At 37.9% G+C, this 23,955-nt stretch overlaps 1 protein-coding gene across 1 annotated transcript in view; it reads left to right on the top strand.

The window, feature by feature from the left end:
- The window catches only part of PCCA (propionyl-CoA carboxylase subunit alpha), a 274,019-nt gene that overhangs the window by 5,723 nt on the left and 244,341 nt on the right, over nt 1–23,955 (top strand). Inside the window, exons 2-4 of the mRNA XM_015631135.3 lie at nt 2,086–2,163; nt 5,286–5,333; nt 5,422–5,490. Coding sequence (XP_015486621.1) covers nt 2,086–2,163; nt 5,286–5,333; nt 5,422–5,490 — 195 coding nt within the window. The remainder of the gene's footprint in view (nt 1–2,085; nt 2,164–5,285; nt 5,334–5,421; nt 5,491–23,955) is intronic.

Genomic DNA, 23,955 nt, shown 5'->3' with positions numbered 1-23,955 from the left:
ACTTTCTCCAATGAATAATATTAACTTGGTGGAGAGTTTTTGTGTGTGTCCTGTATGACCTTCTTTAGACTATTTGTGGTTTCTCAAGCACTTATGTCAATAGTGTTTTGAGGGGAGGGACTCAATCTGCCTAACTGTGTGTGTTCTGGAGCTGGAGAGCGTACTCTGCTGCTTTTCTAGTTATCCTTCCTCTGTCCTCTGACAATATCTAGATCACAGTACAGTCACTGAAGGTGTAACAACTGTGCTGTAAACTTGGGATGATGACCAGCTGGCAGGTGTGATTATAGCTTGCAGAATTCTGTCCTTAACTCCATCTCTGTAATGCCTGAAACAGATTGTACTGTCACACCCTCAGATGAAGAATAATATACTCCTGCAAAAAAAAAAAAAACCCAAAGAAACCTCTAGCGCATTTGATTCTAGCATGTCAAATGATTTGTGTTTTAGGTTGGTTTGGATTTTATCTTTGGGGAATGAAATGAAAGAAATAAAAGCAGCAAAAACCCCCACCAAAACAAACAGTCAAAACTGAATGGGAAACAACTCAGTGAAACAAAAGTGGAATGGTCACTTTCCACTGACCCTTTTTTAGTTTCAGAAAAATTAAGCATATATGAATTGTTTGGAAGAATTAAGCATAGATGGGTTATCTGGGAACAGTGTATGCTATGTCTGCCACTAGTGACTGGCAACTAAACAGTTTGTGTAACTATAATAGCTTTCTGCTCATGAAGCTTGGTTGTAGCAAGAGATGGTATGGCTCTAAGGCTTCCTTGTGTTGAAATATATTGTTTTTTGTTTATAGCATTAAAATATCAGCTGCATTGCAAGTGTCATGGCCTTCTCAATCCTGGGCTGGTTTCTGCTTTCTGTGATGCAACATGAAAAGTATTTTCAAACTTGATCAGGCTAGAGGGATAGGAACTATAGGGAGTAGTCACATTCCAGTGACTGAGAGCCACTGTTATTTCAAAATCAATATGAGCTTACAGTAAACTTGAAATTTTATCCATTTTTGAACTGTCTTAATTTCACTACTCTTGTGGAAAGTGCAACTGAATTCTCTAATTAAGCTCTTTGTGTACATATGCTTCTTTATTTTTTGATTTTTTTTCCTAATGTAGTCCATATTCATATCTTTTTACACAGTCTTTTCACAGGACGCTTTTACTTTCTGCTACTTTCTCAGACTTCTGCAACTTTTGAAAACAGTTCTTTAAGACAGAATTGACAAACTTTGAGTTCTGGCTATTCCCATCACTGCTGTTTCCTACTGGACAATATCTATTATTAAGGCTTTTTATAGTCTTCTTGATTCCAAGTGGGTGATTAAGTATGACTTTGCCAGAGCTGTCTGTACTGATGCATCTTTGGTGTGGTATCGTTTTCTGTATGATTATCTTTGTTTATGGCTAACTGCCATTATGTTGTTAAATTACTTGCTTAAGTAATACCTATCTGAATCTCCTTTTTGATTCACTTACAAATCCGTGATACCATCTATTGTGTTTTCTTTGAAATAGCGTGTGTATACTACTTTTTACCTGTGTTGTGCAAAAATGTTCAGCTATAGGAACTGTCTTTGTAGAAGCTTGTTCAGAGCAGAAGTCAAGAGGAAAAGACCTCTTTTCCTCAGACTGCTCTCAGAAGGCTGTGATAGGGAAGATTGAGAGTTTAGCTAGCATCTAAAGTATGTTCTACTTCTCCACGCTGTATGGTGCCAGTCTGCTGCATGACTAGCAGTTCCCTAGCAGTGAAGGCCTCTTCCCATCACCACTGTGTACAGACATATGCATGCATGCTCTTCTGAGATTTCTTGTAGGTATTTCTTGGAACAAGAAGGAAAGAAGATGGTATAGTAGAGAGCAATGCTTAAGTTAATGACCTCATATCTAGGGTTTCTGAATTGTTTCTGATTAATGTTTGTGAGTGTTTGCATGGAGAAGGGCAGCTCTTTATGAGCTGTAATCCACTTGGTGAGGGAGTAAAAGGCTATGGAAGTTTCCTTAAGATGTCAGTGTATGAAATGTTTTTAATTTAATGGCGTACTGTAACAGGCTTAACTCCCTGTTTCTTCTCTAGTGGGAAACACTGTGCTCAAGATGGTGCCTTGTAACTTCACATAAACTCTATTCATCTGTGCATGATCCAAATGAAAAGGTAAGTAGTATGGTGCATGTTTTCTTTTTGATGCCTTGCTGTAATACTGACATCAGGGTTTTTAAACTGCCCTCTTCTTTGTGCTGTTGTTAACAATAGTAGTTCTCTTGGTATACCCCATGGCTGGTTTAACAGCATGTTTTTCTTTCTAAACCATAAAGGAAGTTGCTTTTGCAGGATATGTGTCAAGCAAAATTGGATGTTACTTTTGAGTGTATACCCAAAGGCTCAATAAGTGATTGTGAGCTTGGGAAAGTTATACACTGGCCTGAACATGTTATAATTATGAAACAACTGTTAATGTTTTTCATGGTGTGGGTAGTAACAGGCCTGTTAAAACATCTGGGAGCTAGACAAGCCAAAAGCTGTTTGTGGAAACAAAGCTATGTAGCAGTGGCAGCATGATTGTTACATCACCTAGCATAGGGGTGAGAACTTCAGACCTCAAAAAAAGATGGGCCTTTAAGGCCTGTGGAGAATAGCAAATCCTCATCTTGGGGCTTGTGCAGTAGCAATCTCAGTTTACAGCTGAGCCAAGAAAAACTCTCCTCATGGAAGATTGTCTTGGCATGGTCTCGGAAGTAAGACATGGGGAAAAATAATGGGACTGAAAGTGCACTAATATTCAAGAGCAAGGATGCCAACAAATCAGGACTGATAAGCTTGTCCTTATACACCAATGTAGAAGCAATTAACTAGAAGTGAGACAGCATTAGGAAGTGGAGAAAATCGGTGTGTACCTAGAACTGTGGCTTTACAGGTTCTTTTCAGAAGATAGCTTTTTCTTAAGGTGCTTGCTGAATTAAGGTCCCCTTGCTTTTCTAAATGCATAATTCTATTTAGACCATATAGGTGGGTATTTGGTTTCTCTCATTTAGGAGCTGTGTAATTCAACCAGTGACTACTGCAGGGAGTGGAAGGGGCACTGAAAAAAACAAACCAGAAAAGAGCTTAAATTGTCTTTGTAATAACTTTCATGTGACACCTTTTCAGCCTAATTAGTGGAAATTATATAACAAAATGTTACTCCAAAGCAGTATGTGAATTAATTTCTTTTTATCATGTTTGACTTAAGTCTAGTCTCTGTGTGTTCAGACAGAGACTAGAATTGAAAAATTAAAATGAATGTCAAATATTCCTAAAATCTTGATACTGAAAATTTTGTCTTGTACTGTGACCACAGCTGATTAATAAAACAGCTTTTATATACCAAGAACTAGGTTGATGGTGAACTTGAGTCATGGTCATGATACTTTTCAATACCAGGTGTTTGGGAATATTTTTTTTAATTCCCCCTCAAGTCTGTATGCCTAAAAATCTTTAGGTACCTAGAATGCTGAAATTTAGATTCAGGAACAGTTTGTATGATTATTTAGACCAGATCCCTAGTGAAAAAAAGCTCTTCCAAAAAGTTTCTAGCTCCTGTGGTGTTCTTAAAATATTTGTATCTGATACTTGAGCTTGTTTAAAGATGTTTAAGATCCATCTGAGTCAGTTGTGCCTGTGCACTGGGCAGTGGTATTCAGCAGATCTGGCTGATTCTTCTGTATAAGCTTGCTGCAGCTCTTATCTGGAAGAGTTTCTTATCACTTAATTTCCATATGGTATTATCATGTGGTAGTATTTTTAAACTGGTTGTGTGATGTCAGCTCAGCCCTGACTTTGAAAAAATAGATTTGGTCAAGGGCATGCTGAGTTTCTCTGGAGTCTAGAGCAAATGTGTTCTAGTCTGTCAATAGCAGTTCCTGTTGGAGTTTTGCAGTGTTCCTTTCTCTCCTCTGGCACCTGTCTTCTCCTCCTCAAATTAGCTAATGACTGTGAGACTAGTAAACAGTTTTAGTTGTTGTTGCGGCAATACCTTCTCTTCCCCTAGTCCATATGAAACAAGGTGTTTGGTGTAGTGGAGGGAGAATAACTGTCCAATATCTTTGGGTATTGTTTGATAAACCTGATATGGTATGACTGCAGACTGCCCCTGAAGGAGAGTCCTGCTGATTCTCTATCCTATGTCTTTCATTTGGAGCATGGGAGGCAGAATAAGACTGTTCAATTACTGTATTAAACTTGTGATGTGTCCTGGAGCTGGGTCCCTGTGGTCTGGGGTGTGGAAAGCAGTGGGGTGTGTCACCTAGGATGGTTTCTTTCAGTGGCAGTCTGTATTTATAACTGAGCAGATGAAGTAACAAAATGCATCTGTGTGTTTAGTAGCAAGGCACATGATAGCAATAACCCTTATCCCAACAGTGAAATTTTTGTGCTGAGGAACTCTGCTGTTCCACCTCTCTTTTCTGAATGGGAAGGGGTGTAAGGCTTATTGACTTCCAACAGCTTGTTATCCCCTTCTTACAGGCATGATATAGACGTGTTGGAGGTACATTTGCAGTTAGTGCATTCCAGTGTGAAAAGTGACAGTGAATTTCAGGGGAGTTTTAAGTTTGATTTGCTGTTCTGTTGAATTGTTTGCTACTTAGTGTTGAATGTGTAACAGTGTCTTGATGGCCATGCAGAATTTTGCCAGGTTCCTCAGGTGAAGCTGAGATAGGAGAAGGGGTAAGGCTGATACAACTCAGCAGGTGTGCCTGTACAGGGTCAAAGTGTTGGCCTTTTACCCACCATGACCTAGGCATGATGGAGCTAGTCTTCCTTATGATTAGAATATATTTTAAAGTATAGATGCTCATATCAGATGAGAATTTTGTTACAGATCATCTATACTGGTTGGGGGCAGTGACCACTGTACCTGCCAGCATTGTACCAGTATGTACCTGTGCTACTTCCAGGCAGCATAAAATCTACATGCACCTCTTCCCTGGGCTTGGCTGACTTCTAGAGCTGCTGTAGGGTTCTAGTTGGCAAGGAGATCTAAGGAATGCTCCTGAATAGTCAAACCCTTTTTCTTCTGAACCTGTGTGTGCTCTGTAGATCTAGTATAGCATATGGTTTGCTATATCATCATTTAAGTCAGGAGAACCCCTTTAAAAGTAGGTGTTCTCAGAAATACAAGGTCATGGATAAATCATGGTTTTAGTGGGAGTGGAGGAGAAAAGAATGCATGTTTCTGGAGGGAGAAAGACTTGTGTTCTGTTTGTCTCTCAGGATTCTTATTGTTCTTTTCTCTTTAGACTTTTGAAAAACTCCTTATTGCCAACAGAGGAGAGATTGCATGCCGAGTAAGTATGTAACATTTTAATTTTTTGATTTTTAATTCTAAAATTATTGGTATTTAAGTATTGGTAATTGTCACTTCTTATGTGGCAGGTCATCAAAACGTGTAAGAAGATGGGGATTAAAACAGTTGCCATACACAGTGATGTTGACGCCAATGCTGTGAGTACTTAATTCAAGCAGTAGATGAGGATTTAGTGATTCAGCAAGACTTGCAGCTGTTATGCAGTCTAGTTGATTATTGTTGTAGGCATGTTGGCAATTCTGAAGTCTCTTTGTGTAAGTCCTTTTCTATGTGCTTGAAGTGAGTGGAGATACCAAGACGGAGGAAGGATTGGACAAGTATTTAGCATTTTCAGTGAATTCTTCTGTGTTTTCCTTGTGTAAATGCTACCTTCCTCTTTGTGTGGATTAAGCTAGATACATGTGCACATAAGTAGACGTGGGCAAGAAGTGTGAGTGGCAGTGAAGCCTAAATTTTGTTTTGCTAATATGCACAAAAAGGCAGTGAAGAGTGGATGGATCCTAGAAGAAGGTATAGAGCTCAGTATAATTTTTTCCTGTGCCTGGTAAATCTTTCATTACTTCCTACTTTTCAGAGAAATGTCCCCATCTACCATTTATGCTAAACAGGTCTAATGGAGCTGTTCCATTTGTTGAGGATGTTGATGTACCTTCAATATTCAGCAACTTAACAGGAAGGTGGTAAAATGGCTTTTTAGACAAGGTACCTTCTTGGCCATTTTCAGGTTTTGTAGTCTCTTGGTTATCATTATGGCAGCAATAGCAGGATAATTTCTTGTGTGGTGTAACAGCAAATGTAGTTATACTTGCATATTTTTGACTAGAGAGAACAGTGTTATTCCTTGCCTCTAAGAATTGCTACAGGAGAACTGGAAGGGGGTACCCCCATATCCCAGGAGAGTTTGTTGAAATCTGGAAGGGAGTTAAACCCCTGTATTATGATTTAATAAGAAGTCACTCAGACAAACTACCAGAAAAAATTGTGTACTTTATGCAGGACAGAACTTGTGAATATAGGTGGTGAGTTACTCAACATTAGAAAAAACAGATATGGTTGGTGACATTGGAAAGTAGTTAGAACTTAGGTGTTTTCAGAGTAAAATGAAAGGTGAGACCTGTTGGGAGTTTTGGACTTTGACACAGCTTTTGTCCAAGTCCCTTTGTGGTTCTACTACTACATGACCAGCTCAGCTCGTATGAATAGGCTGTAGATTGCGCAAGGGACTGAAGTGGGACTTTCTGAAATGCTCTGATGATTGATTTTTTTATACCAAGTATTTTTTTCTTTGAGGTGAATGGACGGTACACTTGGTCTGGATTTCAACTGGTAGCCATAACTGGTAATGTAGTAGCTTGTGGGTGCTCAGTGGGCTGTGAAATGAATTCTTAATGGGTGGATGTCAGAAATCATGATAAATTCTAATTCTTTTGGAAGTCCAGGGCTATGTGAATATGAATACAAACTACTCTGTATGATCTATGATTCCTCTAGTAAAACTGAAGCATGCTGATGAGTACTTGAATTCCATTTTATGTATATAGTATCTGCTGTTAGGATAAATGGTTTCACTGTTTAGAAGCACTACATAGCTTTGTTCACTGGCATGAATTCATCCTGAAAATGGACTTAAAAAGCTGTTTAAAAAAACTCCACATGTTCTTTCACCAGTCCGTAATAGACTTTAGAAAATGAATCTGTCTTCTCTCCAGTGTGTCTGTTTGTTGTGTGGATTCTGCTATGAACTGGAGACTGTGGAAAAAATCTGAAAGCAGTAAGTAAAAACCAAGATTGAACAACATAATGAGAGAGTAAGAATGGCATGAAAAAGTACAACTCATGACCTTAGGGGGAAGGGTGTACAAATAGTGCATTAAAAAAAGAAAATTGAAAAGATGTCTATGCTGCTTTGATCTACAGTGCTGTCTTAGCTTTTAAATACAAACAGGGTCTTTAATTTGTAATACTTCCCAAGAGAAAGAAAATCCAAGCTGGTATCTCAGGAATACATTAATATACTCATGGCAGTTCATAAAGATAACATTAAGTGTGTTAGAGGGGATGCTGACATCTTGAGTTTATGGATAAGATGTGTAAGGGTGATGTAGTGTCTGCTTAGCTCTTTGAAGCCTTACCTAAAGACTGACCAAACTTACCTGTAGCTGGGTATATTGAAGAAGCTCCAGGTATTTAAAGGAAAATGAGGAAGGCTACTTGAAAAATGATTCTATGCACTTAAGGGAGTGGTATTAAGTCTATGCTAGTTTTTTGGGTCTAATTATAAATGTTGTTTATGTCTGCCATAAATCATTCAGACACTACCTTGTGTGCTTGCACCAGGAAATAGTTAATATTGTCTGTTTTAATAACTTGGATACCAAGTTTATTAACTGTGGGAATGACCTAGCCCATTGCAGTGATGTGTGTGATTGGCATTTTGGATGACCTTGATAGATAAGTCCACAAGCCAAATTCTTTGACTCTGTTGCTTACCATAAAGTAACCAACAATAATTGCCCATAATTCTGTCAATGTTTCATCAACACCATCCTTCTAGGACCAGTCATAGCAAAATGTCAAATGCTCTGAAGTCATACCTGGGAGCTGATGCAACCTGCCAAAGGAACCTCTGTCTCATGGAGCTAGGAAAAATGTGTTTGCTTAGTGATGGGATGCCACAAGAGAGTTGTTAATATTCTTTTGATTTTGTGCTTGACAGGATATCTTACTCCTTCATGATTTATATTGCAAAAACAATGAGTACGATAGGCAGCTACTCTGATGATGATGGTCACAGAACCAAAGACAGAAATGGATATAAAGGCATGTGGTTGGACTAGGTGCCGATCCCAACACTGTTTACTAAAAACAGTGGGACCTGGTTTTAAGTAACTAAGGTAGGGATATCTTACAAAAATATTACTTATTAACATGTTTAGAAGTAGCACTAACTACAGTAGATAAATTTTATGCTTAGAACTTGGAGAAGCCTTTGAGATGTAGCAAGAGCCCCTTATTACATTACGTCTATATAGCTACTTACTGAAAAATAAGTATAGTACAGATCAGGTAGCCTGATCTCTTAATATGAATTAATTTTAACCAGTATAACTGTGAAGGGAGGGCAGTCCAGACCATCTGTTACATCTGTGGTTTTGTCATTCTATTTCAAAACACAACTGAAACTGAACAGAAGCAAAGTTCTTCCAATGTGCTCACTAAATATTTAAGGTGAGAAAGACAAACACAAAGTATTTAGCAATTCAGGCTCTTCAGTGAGATTCTCATTTATTCCTTATCTATGATATAGATAAATGTGACATGCGTGAATGATTAAAGGCATTTTTACTAATGTTTGTATAGGAATTGTACACACAGTCTTAAAATAATGGTCTTTGAATAAAAGGACTGTAAAGACTAGCAAGGGAGTTGTCTTGTCCTAGAGCTTTACTTTAGATTTTTGGTTGAATATTAACTTTTTTTTTTTTAAAAATATTTTTTTATTTTTTTAAATTTTCAGATTACTGAAATCCTTGTGGAATTTACAGTGCTGAATAGAGGTGGTGGGAATAGACAAAATGCATATAAAACTTCCCATGAAACAGCTTTTTCTTGTTCTTCACACTTATTTTCTGTGGAGCACCATGGCAAATGTCTTGCGTATGCTGTTAGAGCAATATCAGTCTCAACATAGTTATCATTAATAGACAAAACTAGTAACTAGACTATAAGAGCACAAAGGAATTTTCATTTCAAGGAATTTAAACTTTGCTGTTATGAGGAGGAAGCAGGAGAGAGTACTGTTAAAAACTGGGAATGTGGCAAAAATGGAACAACCTGACAAGAACCAAATAAAGCTTACCTAAAGAGGGAAAGTACAAAAAGCAAAATATACTGTTCTGTGCTAGTAATGTAAAAATTGACCAAAGATCTGAAAGATTTTTATAGGTGAAAATTATTATGGTGATAGGGAAGAGAACATTAACAAACCTTAAAAGGAGCTGGGTGACTTCTGAGACTTTTGGATGTTTCTGTATTAATGCAAATTTACAGATAGCTGGAAGTGGTATTAAATGGGATTGAATTGCACTTGGTTTTGTGTAGGTGGGGAGGGTGTGTGAGCTGGTGGGAAAAACAGCTTGACAAAATGGCTGCTGAGACCCCCATAGAGCATTACAGTTGCTCGTGTGGTACTGAAAAAAGTAGGTCATAATAGATGCTTTCAGGTTCTTGAAAATAGTGGTAGTACTCTTTGATTGCATCTGTTATTTTGGAGAAAGCAGAGAAAAAAGTTGTATACTGTTCAAAATGCTGAGTTTTGTTGGTTTATTTAACTTCAGCGTTCAGCTTTGAAAACACTGATTCTTTACATTTGAATAGGTAAAGTGGGGAAGGACCAGTAAAATTCAGATTTTTTTTTAATTAAAACATCTGGTGGAATTATTTCTGATATGAGAAAACAAGCAAAGAAGTTTTGTCTGAACAAGAGTAATCATATGTACTTTTCCCCCTGAACTGATTGGAATAGAGAGTTAAGATGAAAGAGCCTCCTCAACCATAAATGTAACACTGATGGTGCAAACATTGTCAAGGAAAGCTAGAGAACTATTGTAATGCCTAATGTAATCAGCTAAAAGTATGATAAATGAAGAACAAGCTTTCACTAATTGGATCTGAACAAAAGAAGGTATAGCATAAAGCAGTGAATGAGATATAATTTTACTTGGCATTTTTTAACACAGCAGGGATTCTATAGCCATATGAAGCAATGAACTATAAATGACTGAAAAAATCCCATGGGAAAGTAAGGTAAACTACTAAAACTTAACAGAGTAGTGAGCAGTGAGTTATACTCCTTTCATAAAAGGTTTTTCCTATCAGTCACTTAAGACTTCAGGTGTTATTGTATTAAACTGCCTGTTCTAAATCTTTTTCTGCTACATAATATAAAATGAAAAATAATGCAAATGCTTTTATTGATGTAAAAGTAATTGCACAGAATTGAGTTGTTCTCCAGAAACTAGTCTTTTGAGTGACAGAAAATTGAAAAAATAAACTAGAAATGGAAGAGCTATATTCCTTTTCTAACTTTTTTTTAAGCTTGGAGTTGAGAAAGTATTTCAGGAGGAGGCTGGAGAAAAAACTGGTTTAGGGAAACTGCAAAGTTAATTAGGGTTATAAGTTTCTATACCATGTTTTTATTGAGCTGAATTAATTTGAGTGAGTGTAAGGTGAGTTTTTTAGAATTTTGCTGAAGACTTCTCTATAGTTTAATGGGATACTGTCAGGTTCTTTTGTTCCTAATAAATCTAGCTGGTGAAAATAAGTATTGGAGGGCAATTTGGCATTTAAGTTTTAGTCTTAAAAAAGTTTGTTTGAAAGGTGGAAGTTTATGTAAAACTGAGGGGTTTTATTTACTTGTAACTAACTTAGAGGTTTTAACATTTGTCCAAATCTCACTTACTACTTTTTTTCTGTTTTGTCTTTTAAAATGTGGAAAACTTTCTTCCATCATCTGCTACAAAACTAGAAGTTTAGTCATTTTGACAGGTCAGTGTCTCCCAATGGCATTTCTGGGATTTATACTCAGAAAATTGGGAGAGATCTGTTTTGAGTACCTTTGTGAAAATGAAACTAATATTTTAATGCCTTTTTGAAATATGTGGTTCCTGGGCTGTTGTCCAGAGTGTGTAGAGCGGACTCTGCTTCCATGTACTATCTGGAGAAATTCACTCTTCCTTAGTGGTGGTGTTTGCAAAGTGTGCAGAGCATGAGTGGGCCAGATTGTACCAAGTAAAATATGGTCAGGTTTGCATTGCTCTTCTGCTCTTTCTTCAGTGTGTGTTTGCCTTTTATTTCAAAAGCAAAACGGCGTGTTGATCATCTCTTTGTGAGAGGGGATGGAGATGTTACTATCCTGTCTTCATGTTTTATTGGGTGAACTCCTGGACAGCTTTGTAAAGCATGAGAAATGCAGGTGGTGGTAATCCCATGAAGAGAAATACCTCTGTGGAAGGAGTATGCTTTTGTTCAGAATTGTAGCTTGCTTGCCAAATAATTTGCCTTTTTAAGTTTATCATTGCTTTGAAGCTGAGTGGGTTGATGGAGGAAGTAATTTTTCAGTGGCTATACTGAAAAATGCAAGCTTGATCTAAAATTTAAAAGTTGGGCTCATCAGAGCTCTAGAATCCTAAAGTTTCAGCCTTTTAGTATGTTTTAATCAGTGATAGGATGATGTGAAATGCATATATGACCTCTGAAATGAATCAGGCTCCTGTTGCATTGTTTGATGGTTGAGCTGGAATGTCACTTTTGTTTAATTCTTGTTGAAACTCTACTACTGAGTAGCAGAGGAAGGATGCAGAATAGAATGCCTTAAGCATCACACTGCAGCCCTATTGGGGACACTGCCTTGGAGGTACAAAGTATATGTCGAAAAGAAGTTGATGCCGGATCTTTTGACCTTTGAAGGGATGATTATTTAATTACCAGGCTGATTTATTTGAAGCATCAATGCACAGATGAAAAATAATTTCCTGTCTCAAAGCTCATTTAGGGAAAGTGGATGTTGTCAGAAATACTGGTCTACCCTTATAGAGGAGGAAAATGTGGGAGCCCAGTCAGCAAAGTTAATTGCAGCTTAACAGTGCAGGTCCTAAGTACTGTGGAGAGTCAAGTAGTGGCTCTGTGGTGCTATGGCTGTCTACATCAGTAGGTAGTGGGGAGTACCAAGAGTGTATCTGTGGAGTGAAATGGTTCATGCTGAAAACACGGTGTTCTTTCAGGATCACTGTGCTTGGTCCTAGTTTGGTGCTGAAGTCTCGGTGTCTGTTTGTGGTGGTTTGCCGTGCCCAGCAGGTATCTGGTTCTTGTGCTTTGAGACAGCTGAGTGTTAGAGACAAAAGTGTTTTAAGTGGGGATGACTAAGAGATTTACTTAAAAACAAGAAAAAGCAGTCCTGATTTGAACTTAAGTACTGATGTGTACTGAAGTCACTAATTGCTTGCTTAGGGCTGCCCTCCTGGTGCTCTAGCACTTTATTGATCTTGTGCTGGGTTGTTTCTGTGCTCTGAACACACCAGACTGATTGACCAAGTTAGTTAAAACGTTTTTCTACTGACTTTGTCACACATTTAAATGAAATATTTTAATATAAAAGATGCTGTAGTCATAGAAACATAGTATAGAAACAAACTGAGTTTGGGTAAGTCAGTAAAGTGACTTTTGTAGCCTTGGTTGTCTGCAGGATGCTGTACCCAGAGCTGTGGGGCTTGGAGAGAAGTACAGGCATCTCAGTGATCAAGTCTTAAGCTTTAGGCTGAGCAGGGCTGAAGTCATTAGGCTTCACTTGTTCTAGAGATTTGCCTCTCTTGGGCAGCAGTGGCAGAGATCAAGGCAGTTCCTTTGAAGCTACAGGTATGTGCTGAGAGCACTGCCATCAGCAGCTCTGGATCAATGTCTCTTGCTGCCATAAACCAAGTTGGTGTATGTCTATTATAGTCTGTTTGCCTTGTGCTGATCTCTAGACATTTCCAGAGGTAGTGGAAAGTGCTGTATGTAGTAATTTTAATGCAATTGAACATTGTCAGTGTGACTAAAAAAAAGATAGTTTTACCATCTTCCTCTGTAAGAGACAGCAGTGTGGTTTCCTGCTGCCTCACCTTCTTGGATATAAAACATAAGGTCCCTTGGCTTCCTCTTTTGAGGCTTTGAGAGTGTCCTGTCTTTTTCCTGACTGTCCTTCACCCATGTCCTCAGCTGCAGCTACTTCATCGTGCAGATTCATTGCTCCTGTGGCTCATATTGTCCCAGTTGTGGTATTTGTTATCAGCTGTGGTTGTGGCTATTCAAGGATGATCTGTTTTCAGGCACTATTAATGAACAATACTATGTGGTAATACTGTCTAACTTGTGTCTGTGGGTATAAATACAGGTGAACAGGCCCTGGGCTGAATTTCTTTTTAGTATTTGGATGAACTCTAGACTGAGAGGGCCCTAAGGCAGGTTTTCTATGAGTAATGTTCACAACTACTTGGAACATTACAGCTGATATGAGGTACTGTCTGCTAAGAGTAGTTCTCTTCCTTTCTATCTTTTGTGTACCTACTACATGTGCAGCCTTTTCTAAAATGGATCTAGGCTGCTTATCTGTATGAGAACAATGGGGGAAAGAAAAGAAAGAAATGTCGATCAGCAAGCTCATATGGCTCTTTGCATAGGTTAATGAGTGCTAGAGCTGATGGTATCAGGACACATGGTTGGGGACAGGGAGAATGAATACTTGATTAATCTTTTGAAAGGCAGTGTAGATTTAGTGTCTTGAGTTAATGCTGTCACGTGTCCTAATAGTGGAGAATGTGGGGGAAAGGGATCAGGGAAGGAAATGGGTATCAGAGATAGTGCTCACACTATGTGAAGAGCTGGATTGGTGAGCAGAGCCATCTTAGAAGATCCCAGTAAGAAGCATTGTATTTAAAGCAACTTTCCTTGGTTGTAGTATTGCTCAACAAACAGCTGCCAGGCAGTTATGGAGTCTGGGATTCCTCAGATGAGATCCTAGTACCATTTTTTTAGGGTGGAGTGTTAAACCAGAAACTGAATTGCTTATGAGGTGTCTGGAAGATTGAAGAACTCAAGATGGGAGACAGGAAATGAAGACACAATTTGTGAGGTATAAGGTATAGATGCATATGTCCTTTTATGGGTGTTACGGTTTTAGGTTATTTTCTTTTACCTTGTTCACAAAAAGCATCTGTCACTTGTGTACTTTGAACAAAGAAACACTATATAAAGGATGAGTATGAGATACTGTTTTACTTATTACTGCTGAATTGTCTGTAGGCAGCAACTAGCATCCTTTGATAGCTGTTTGAAACTAACCACCCTCCTAAACCCTTCATGTATCCTGTTTATTATACAGGAAGAATGGTGATCAGTGTTTGACTAGTTGGTGCAAGCTAATAGGTGTACTGTGTGGTGACTTGGATTTATAGAAATGCATGTATTCTGCTTAGAGATCACCTGGTTTCTGCCTCTGTCTTGCTATGCTAATTGGCCAGTACTTCAAGCTTCATTCCTGGGCTTTAGCTGGCTATATAACATTGCATGAATTTTCACAGTCCCTTTGTAGGTGGCATTTAATGTCAACTCACTTGTTGACCTGTGATGTTACTGGCCTTGTAAAGTAGGCTGCTGACAGTTCTGAAAGTGAAATTGTTTTTAATGTGGGTTTAACTGTTGACAAATTTCTGATGACCTGTCATCTCCCTTGTCTGCTTTCTGTAGCAAAGGAGCATTCCTATCCAGGAAGCGTATCTCCTAGACTGATCTTGTAATTTTGTTTGGAGGTTATCTCATCCAAACAAAACTGGTATTCTATGCATTTAGGAAGAAGTCAGGGGAGCTAAGAACTTGTTTGTATAATGCAGTTTCTTTCTTAAAACTTTTTAATAGCTATTTGTCTCTTCAAAACAATATTTCTAAAGGATGCTTTGAAAGTAACATTAGTCAAACACTGGGGTTTGATTTCTTAAAATACTTCCTGCAAAAGTTTTCCCTGCTCTCGTTAATTCCTTATTTTGTACCATGTTATAAGAGTAGAAGAGAAAAAAAAAGCATCTTTGAGTAACTGAACATGTGTTAATCATAAATCTCTCCAGCAGGCGTAAGTTGGTATTGAAAAGTTTGTGGAAGGAGTAGGGCTATGGTCTTTCATGTCTTGGAGTCTAGAAATTGCTTGGTGCTTGACTGTGAGACTGAGAGTAGGAGCCATTATAAATGTGAGTTGTGCTCTGGTCAAGACACTGTTGTAGGGGAAGGAGCTACAGGGAAATGAGCTGACTTGCAGAATCAGGAAGGACAAATAGACTGACAGGCTCTTTGCAGAGAAGCTGCAGAGCCAACAGATTTGCGTGAGAGATTTGCTTGAGTAAGTGGAGGATAGAGAATTTCAGGGGAGGCTGTGACTCCTGCCACTAGGCCAGGTGGTATTGGATGCCATAGACCTGATCATGAAGAAGAAATAGATAAAGTCAGCTTTAGAAAACTGGAGGAAATGTCATCATTCCAAGACACTAGTACACATGTGGGAGAGTAAAAACAATTCAGGAGTTGTCTTGAGTGTGTGGAGAATGATTTCTTGATCTAAGTGATTGAGTTAACTAGGAGGTGCTGTGTGGGGCCTCTTACAAAGAGGGAAGAGGTAATCAGGGATGTGAAGCCTGGGACTACTGTGAAATGGTGAGGTTTAGGTTTCCAAGAGGAGCAAATAAGACAAAGAGCCAAAATTGCAGCCGTGGACTTCGGAAGTGCAATTTTCTTTTTCCCAACCCAACGTTTGCTTGCCAGGGTGTCATGAAAGGCTGTTTTGGAAGTCAGAGTGGCTCAGGAGAGCTTGTTTATACTCAATGTAGTCTTCTCCAAGCAGAGAAACTTGGGCAGAGTTCAAATGTATAGAGCAGATGAAAGCAGGGGTAGGTTTCCTGGAAATGGAGTATGCCAGGGCATAATTAAGGAAACCAAAGCTCTGCTGGTGTTGACTATATATTGAAGGATATGAAGGGACAAGATTTTTGTGTAGAAGCTGAATTTGTGAAGTAATTAACTTAGGTAAACTACTGTGTGATTGAAGAAACTGATCAGCTCTGAGAGGTCCTGTCCGGCCGTAATTGTTGTTCAGTTTTGTTTGCTTCTTTTCTTAAAAGCTCACACAATGTGAGAAGAACTTGAAAAGCAGAACAGATTAAATTTATTTCTGTTATGCTGACTAATGGGCAAATATGTGATGAATCAATAGTCCTTGGTTATGCAATGTGAAAGAAAGATGCTATTTGAACCTTTATTGCATCATATTTGATGAGAAAAGGAAGCTTCTTCACAGATAATTTAAAAGGTTAATATGGAAGTATGACCTATGGTGTTTATCTAGTTATTTAATTATTTTTTTTTTTACTTGAGGGATGTTTTTTTTAAATTGCTTGTCACGTGTTGCTGGACTATCAGGTTCAGCTTTGGGCAAGCCTTCTTCAGTGAAGATTTTCATGGCCATAATAAAGTTGTCAAAATAATGATGTGATTCTGAGAAGGTATAAAAAGCTAATAATAAAGGTACATATAAGCCTTGTATAAGATCCACTTGTATCTTAATTTTAATAAAATTTGAGTGTAAAATTTCAAGAATAATGTCCAGCGAAGTTTAGTAATAGCTCATATTTATGACAAACTCTCGTTTATAATTTTGCTGAATTTTTTTTCCAATTTTGTATATGACACTTTAGCCGTTTGAAAGCTCTTCAGTTCAACTTTTAGGAGACAGTTTCATTCCAGCATGCACAGCTATTGTGCCTAACTCTCACTTCTGGATGATGCTGCTGGTTTAAATATTGGAACTGTCAGTCCTCTAGAAGTGCTCCTGAACCCAAGAAAAAGTTAATTTTCTGACCCTGATTCAGATTTTTTTTTTTCCCTTAAAGGCCTTTACTGAATATAACAAAGGTGGTTGTATTGCCTGACTAGTGTTTGTGCTCTGTGGAGGTGAGAAACTCTGCTTGAAATATGTTGGAGACTAGCATGGGAAAAAAAAAAAAAAACAACCAAAAAAAAGGCCTGGGGAAGGGAGCATGTGGCAAAAAGACATAAGCTGTGATAACAAGTTTTAGGTACTGTGTCACTTGTGTTGCATTAGGGCTTTGGCAGGTCTGCTGTCTGCTGCAGTGAAGGCTTGGTGCTGGAAGCCTGCCCGGCTTGGCCTGCCTGTTGGCACTCCTAGGTCACTCACTGGTGCTGTGAGAAAGGATCCCCAGCGCCTTTGAGTGTGGATGACTTAGTACTGCTTGCTTGTATGCATTTAGCAGCTGCAAACCTTGTGTATGTGGGAGGGAAAGGACTGTGGTTGAGGGGCTGCCTTTGAGCGCTTTTGCCTGATAAAATCAGATGCTGGGTTTTGTGAACCTTTCTTTTTGCAAGAGAGTGAAATGTAGGATGGTTGAGCTTGGGCAGCCTCACTGCCTGCCACAGTTGAGTGGCTGTAGGGATTTGAAAACTCATTGCTGTTCTTTTGTTTTTCTCTCATGTTTTCAGCAAGATGCTGCTTTGCTTGCTCCTAAATTTTGGGTAGACTAAACTATTTGTCTTTGCTTGTGTTGTTTAAAGCATAGCAAAATTATTGGGAACTGTGGAAGTCACTGTTACATCTCTTGTATTTTTAGTCTGAGAAGCCATTTTTTAAATGTTGATTGTAATACTTGATAAATTCAGGAATTGGTGATTCTCTATGCAGTAATTAAGTGATGAATTCAAAGCGTTTTTTTTACAAGACTAGTGCTAGTTAGGATTTTGCTATTGGATTTTGTAATTTAAATGTTTTTATTTTTTTAGATGCTAGCTTTTATTTGATAAGAGTATGTAGATGGTCTGTAGATAGCCTAAATAGATTACTGTTCTCTGTACATACAAAGCTATGAATAATGTGTGAGAGATTTTAGATGTATGATTGATACAATATTATCAAAAACGTGTTTTTTGATAATCTGAATTTGAATAGCAAATGTAATTTTTACTTTTCTTGTGGTAGTTAAAGTGTAATTTGTATTTGAGTTCTACTTGTTAAATATTTTGAAGAATTTTTAGTATCGTTCTTGAATATGGGTTGAACTGAGCCTGAAGTTTCCTCATGTGCTTCTTGTTCAATATCTGTGGAGCACAAAATTGGCAGATGGACTGTGAACTCTGCACTACTGACACTTGTTGACAGCAGTTTCCTATTTACTGTGTTCTTTTTTTCCTTTAGAAGAAGTACTGTAACTGTGCTGCAAGTTAACTCCAATAATTTAAGAGAAAGGTGTAGGGTTTTTTGTCTTTATGTCTAACTCAGTATTCATCTGATAATAAAGTTTGCTTCTGTGACATTTCTTTTTTTGTGCAGAGAATTTTCCAATTTAACCAACAAAAACTCTAATGGGTGTTTTCTGTCAATTAGTTCTGAAAGCTAATTTTTTTAATTAGGATGCTGAGATTCAAGAGGTGACACTGCTGTGTTAAGATTATTTTTTTTTGTAAAGCTCTAACATAAAGAAGCCCATCAGCTGAACTAAAGCTTAGAATTATTATTACAATTTCCTGCCTTCAGATTTCTGTGAGTACAACTAACAAATTAACTTTGGTAAATTAATTTTGCAGGCATGCATGCCTGTGGTATTCTCTGCACCAATATTCTTTCTGCGGAAGAAATTTCTGTTGTATGTCTTCAAATAGTTAAGGCAACAGTAGCCTTCTCACAGCACAAATAGCTCAGATGTTCTTTAAGAAACGGGAGGTGTGATAAGTTTGGGATGAAGGTGGCTGTTTGCTTTTAAGTTTGCTTCTAAATTTTTTAAATTTCTAATCTTGTTTGGAGTGATACTTTTAAATTTTTTGTTCCTATTACATTTGTTCACAGCCTTTCTCTAAAGATAGGAAGGAAAGCAGTGAGGTTGTATTCAGTGGAAAAAGGTTCTGTTTTTGTTCATAATTTTGCACTGCTTCATATCCTAGAGTGGAGAGGTTATTTTTTATTTTCAGGCTTTCTGGTTCTTTAGGGGAAAATGCTTTGAATTCCATTGTCCAAGCATGTGGTGGTTAATGTTTCTTGGACAAGTGCTGTAAAATCTGTTGTACTTAACATGATTGGTAGGGTTGGGAAGGTGTTTTTGATAAGCCAAAAAACCGAGGGGTGGGTTATAGATTTGAGAGTGAGAAATCTGTGTGCATGTGTGGACTAGAAACTGGCTTTTTTCAGGGGGAGTATTTTGACAGGAAACTTATGAAGAGCTCTTGGGTTTTGAATTTTGGTAGGGATCCACACTTGCTTTGAAAAGTAGACTCTGAATAGTGTATGTTTCAGGTATGCAGTGCATCCATACCTAAATGACTTCATTCAGGGTTTTTATGGAGCTTTGCTTTTCTGTTGTATTTGCATTTACATATATTTTAGAACACTTAGAACATTTGAAGGAGAAACCTCTGAGCTTCTCCTTGAAAAATGTTATGTTAATATTATCTGAACAGGAGCCTGTAAGTTCTGTGTAGCCCCACAGGGGGAGAGTACTTTGAAATGGGACAAGGGTTTCATTGTGAGCCTGTGATCATATTTCAAGCAGTCTGGGGCAGCGGAGGTGCAAGGAAGTGTGTCAGGGTTCCTGCCAAGTTCAGGCACAGTGGTTTGGGCAGGCAGTCAGTGGATACAGACCCAGTGTGCCTGTAGCAGCAGTACCATTCACACCTGCAAGAGAGCGCCCTGCTGCTCTGGTTGCCTTGTGTGTTTAAATGTCTTCAGCCAGAAGAATGCTGTGGGATGGGAAAATCTGCCTTTGTACTTTCTATCTTCCTCTGCTGTCTACTCTTTGTTTTTTCTGTAGTGTTCCCATTTTTGATCCTTAGTTCTGGCTGGTTTTTTTTTTCTCCCTGACAATACCTAGCACAAGCAGAGATGGTTGTGGGATTTCCTCATGTTTCCCCCCCATATTCTTTCTGTATTGTTTTCTTTTTTCCTTCATCTGTTGCATAAGTGATGCACCATACATGATCAGCCATTCTGCAAGTTTAGGGATGGTGCATGATGATCTTGGACAAGAAAGTGGAGTGTATTACAGACCTAGAAGATGGTGGTGTTTGTAGTTCCCTCTCTAGAACAACTTTTAGATTCTGTGCTAGATAGCAAGTACTGGGCTTTACCATTAGAGATTGCTTTAGTTACATATGTAGTTGGACTGAGAAAGATGGAAGGGTGATACTATTTTGGGAATAGCGAAAGAAGTAGTATTTTCTGAGAAAGCAGCTACTACGGACTTCTTATTTTGCTTCTTGACTGATCACCCCACCCTGCCCCCATTAGCTATTTATTGAAGCAAGAACATTATCTTGTATCTGCTTTCTGTTATGTAAAGTGAACTTTGCATTTGTCAATGAGTTTCAAAGCTACCATTTCTTCTTTCAGACCTCAGAATACATTTATATTTTAGCAGGAAGGATGCTTAAATTGTGAAACTGAACTTTGAAACTTTAGGTAGGTTGATTAATTCTCTTCTTAAATTAACAAAATTTACCTGGCCTTCTCCTCCCCTCCAAAGAACCCAGATTTTTTTTCCCCCTCACTTAAACCCTTGAAATGAATTGCCTTGCTTTCAGCATGTCCTTTTCTGCCAGCCTATATACACATGGTAAAATAGATGAATATTTGACATTTACCGTGTTAAAACAAAAAGCCAACAAAATTCATGAAAATCTCCGAGAGCTGCATCTTACCCAGGTGGCCTGCTGTTTGAAATATGACTCCTGGTGTGTATTGTACTCTTAGCCCTAGGATTCAGTAATGAGATTGAGTGGTATCTTGCGTGAGCACTTCTAGATGATTGACAGTGAGGTGATGTGAATCATCATTTATCAGGATATTATCATGCCTACCCTTGATAATTTCTCCCTGCTGTCTGGGGAGGTGGTGAAGACAGATAGGACTTTCTGATGTCAAAGTAATTAGTGTGTGTTGGTTTCCAGCTGAACAAACTGGAAACTAATGATCAGGTAAATGAAGATGAAGTGCATTAGTGTAAGGATGAAGGTGCAAGGACCTTGGGGAAGAGCTTATCAAAATTTCATGGGGGTTATTTGAATATCTTACAATTTGTGCAGTTGCAAGCAATATTTTTAAACTACTAAAGGATACTTCTGCAACAGTCTATTTACATGTCCTTTGTTGATATCTTTTCTAGTGAGAGGGTCAGCACTAGGGTTAAGGACATTAGTCTCTCCCCTGTAAGGACTGGAACTCCTTATGATTTTCATAAAATAATCAATTTCCAGCTAATGGCAGCAATTTTGAATTAAATGTTAAGGAATTTCGGTGTACACAGAAAAGGTTAGATTTTTCCAGTGACTCTACCTGTTTTAAAGTGGGGAGATGACCATAATTTTTTTTAATATTTCACCCATGACTGGATCTGTTATATTATATCTGTTATATTGTTAAAACATTGTACTGTTGCTTGGTATCTGTAAATATCTTTAAAAATATGGACTTCATTACATAATCTGTGCTACTGCAACAGGCTTTTAACAGTCATGGTAGTTTCTTGGTACAAGTTTTGAAAATTTTATGGATGTGTCATTAGTGAAATATTTTTATAACCTGAAAAAACTTTGTGTTGGTGTGTACAACTATGCCAGTATTTCAGATAATGCTTAATGTGCAAGCCTGGCTGAATGTAATTGCTATACCAGCAGCAAGTGATCTGAGTTAATTTTATCACATGTGATTAGATATTGCTAATTGTAATTAACTGATTGAAAAGCTATCTGTTTTACATGCTTGCTTTTCAATTATTGAAATGGTAATTTACTCATTGCCATTTATCAGTAAACTTATATTAATATGCCAGTTTCCCAGATACCTCCAAGAATAACATGCTTGTGACAGCAAAGTTTTGTAATTAAAACCTCATGGCAAAATTATTCTTTTGGCTAATTTTTATGTACATAGCTTTTTTCTTTTTATTTCAGTTGCTTCTTTGGTGTGAGTGGGCTGGAATCTCTGGCAGGAATTTGTCTGTATTAATATGGCTCATCAGAGACATTATATTTAATTGGAGAGCCTGCGGTATAGTCGCAGGAGGCTGGGGGGAATTATTTAGCATTAGCAATGGCTCGTCTGGGAGTTGTGCACTAATCAAGGAGCTTGTGTGTTAACTGTAGGGATGATGGGAGTTATGACGATTATGACATGTGAGCACATGTCTGAATGAGAACTGGACAGGCGATGAGTTAATCAAGAAATATATTAAATGGCTCCCATGCTGCTTCATTATTACTCTGTCTGTCAGATTGTGTACTTTAACAAAAAATAAAATGTTATCCAACAAATCAATATTTTTGCAGGTAAAGTTAATAACCAATTTTTAAACCAAGATCCTCTTTCCTCTCTCTGTTCTTGAACTGAATGTGTGCTTTTAAGTGCTGTGTTGAAAAAGAGTAAGTGGTTGCTTGGCCTGCAGAATGTATTTAAACACTCCAATCTGCAAGCTTTTGTATTTTGCCAAATGCTTGTTTTCAGTAAATGTGAATTATTTCCCACTTTTGACTAGATGTTTTTAGCATCTTTAAGCTTTTAGATAATTAATAGCTTGCTGAAATATAAAATTTATTGTTAGCAGCTTAGCTCCATGGAAATAGAAATGCTAGTATTTTTCATTATCAGGATGCTCCAAACCTTGGAAAGTAAAAAAACCAAACACAGCACCCTTCAACTGTAATGCATGGACTATTTATATGCCAGGTAGACACATTCTGAGCTCAGCATGGTTAGAGGCATCCGTTTCCTATCCATCATGAAATTATCAGTTATGCTGAAAAAATCATGTTTAAAGGAAATGGAATTAATAGAGTTCACTTTAAAGTTAAACCAACTGAATTGTATCGATGGGCAAATTTATCCCAGAGCTACTTGGCAGGTGAATATGTGCACTTTTCCTGCTATTGTAAGCATTGCCAAATTTAATACAACTTTCTACCAAACTGTAACCTTCATGTATTAGCTTAATTAAAGCAGTATCATGGCTACTACCCAAAGTGTTAACCTGTAGGAGGTTGTTATTGAAATCCATTATCTGTGGAGTCAGTATTAGCGGTCAGCAGCAGCAGAAGTAAAACTGCAAGTAAGACCCTCCCTTGGGTGCTGTGAGCTCAGCAGGTTAAACTGTCAAAGCTTCTTAAAGGATGGATAGTTAAACCCCCTGGAGTTAAAGGTAAACCAATCATTTGCTGTCAGCAGGAAATACGACTTTATTTAGCAGGTTGGAGGGGGAAGAAACCCAAACCTAAATGTTAACAGGAAAGAGGATTTAGAAGGAACCATTCTTTAAGAGGGTGTGTTGCTGTGCTATGTAGATTCCATGTAACCTGGAAAGATTTTTTTTAAATTCCAGTCTGTTTTTGAAATAGGAATTTGTTTATATAGGTGTTTACTCCAACTGCTTATAAAACTATGTGTAAGGTTGGATTAATTTATTAAACCTGTGAATATTATCTCTGTGTTGTGAGGAATGCAAAAGTTTCTGCATCTTAAATGGAAGCAGTTGTCACCTTGCAGAAATAGGTTTTCTTTCCTTTGGTGTTGTGCAGGTATTGCCTGTATAGCATGTAGTTATCTCTTTTACCATATGAAATATATTTAGCATTGACCAAGTATGCTATATTGAAGATGTAATATGTGTTAACAGAATTTGGATGTATAGGCTACATGCATATATGATACTGTAATTAGGCCATTCTGATAGTGATACTTCTCATTTTGTCTAGTTTTTACTTCATCTTCAAAGGTGAAGATCTGGAGCATTTGTCTTAGCACTTCTGAAATTCTTGCCTCAAGAGAGAATCCCAGTTTGTCATAGAAGGGTGGGAACCAGGTGGTGAGGGAGCACTTTGCTATCATTCATTGGATCAAGGTCTGTGCTTGGGTGGGGAGAACTTTCTAGTGTCCTGAAAATAATTCTCTTTTATGTATCAAGGCCTGTTTCCTCAATACACGCACAGTTTTTAGGCTAAATCTGCTTGATGTGCTGAAATAATACTGTCTAATA

This window comes from Parus major, chromosome 1, assembly GCF_001522545.3.
Source record: "Parus major isolate Abel chromosome 1, Parus_major1.1, whole genome shotgun sequence".
Lineage (NCBI taxonomy): Eukaryota > Metazoa > Chordata > Aves > Passeriformes > Paridae > Parus > Parus major.
This window is presented reverse-complemented; position numbering and strand designations above follow the sequence as displayed.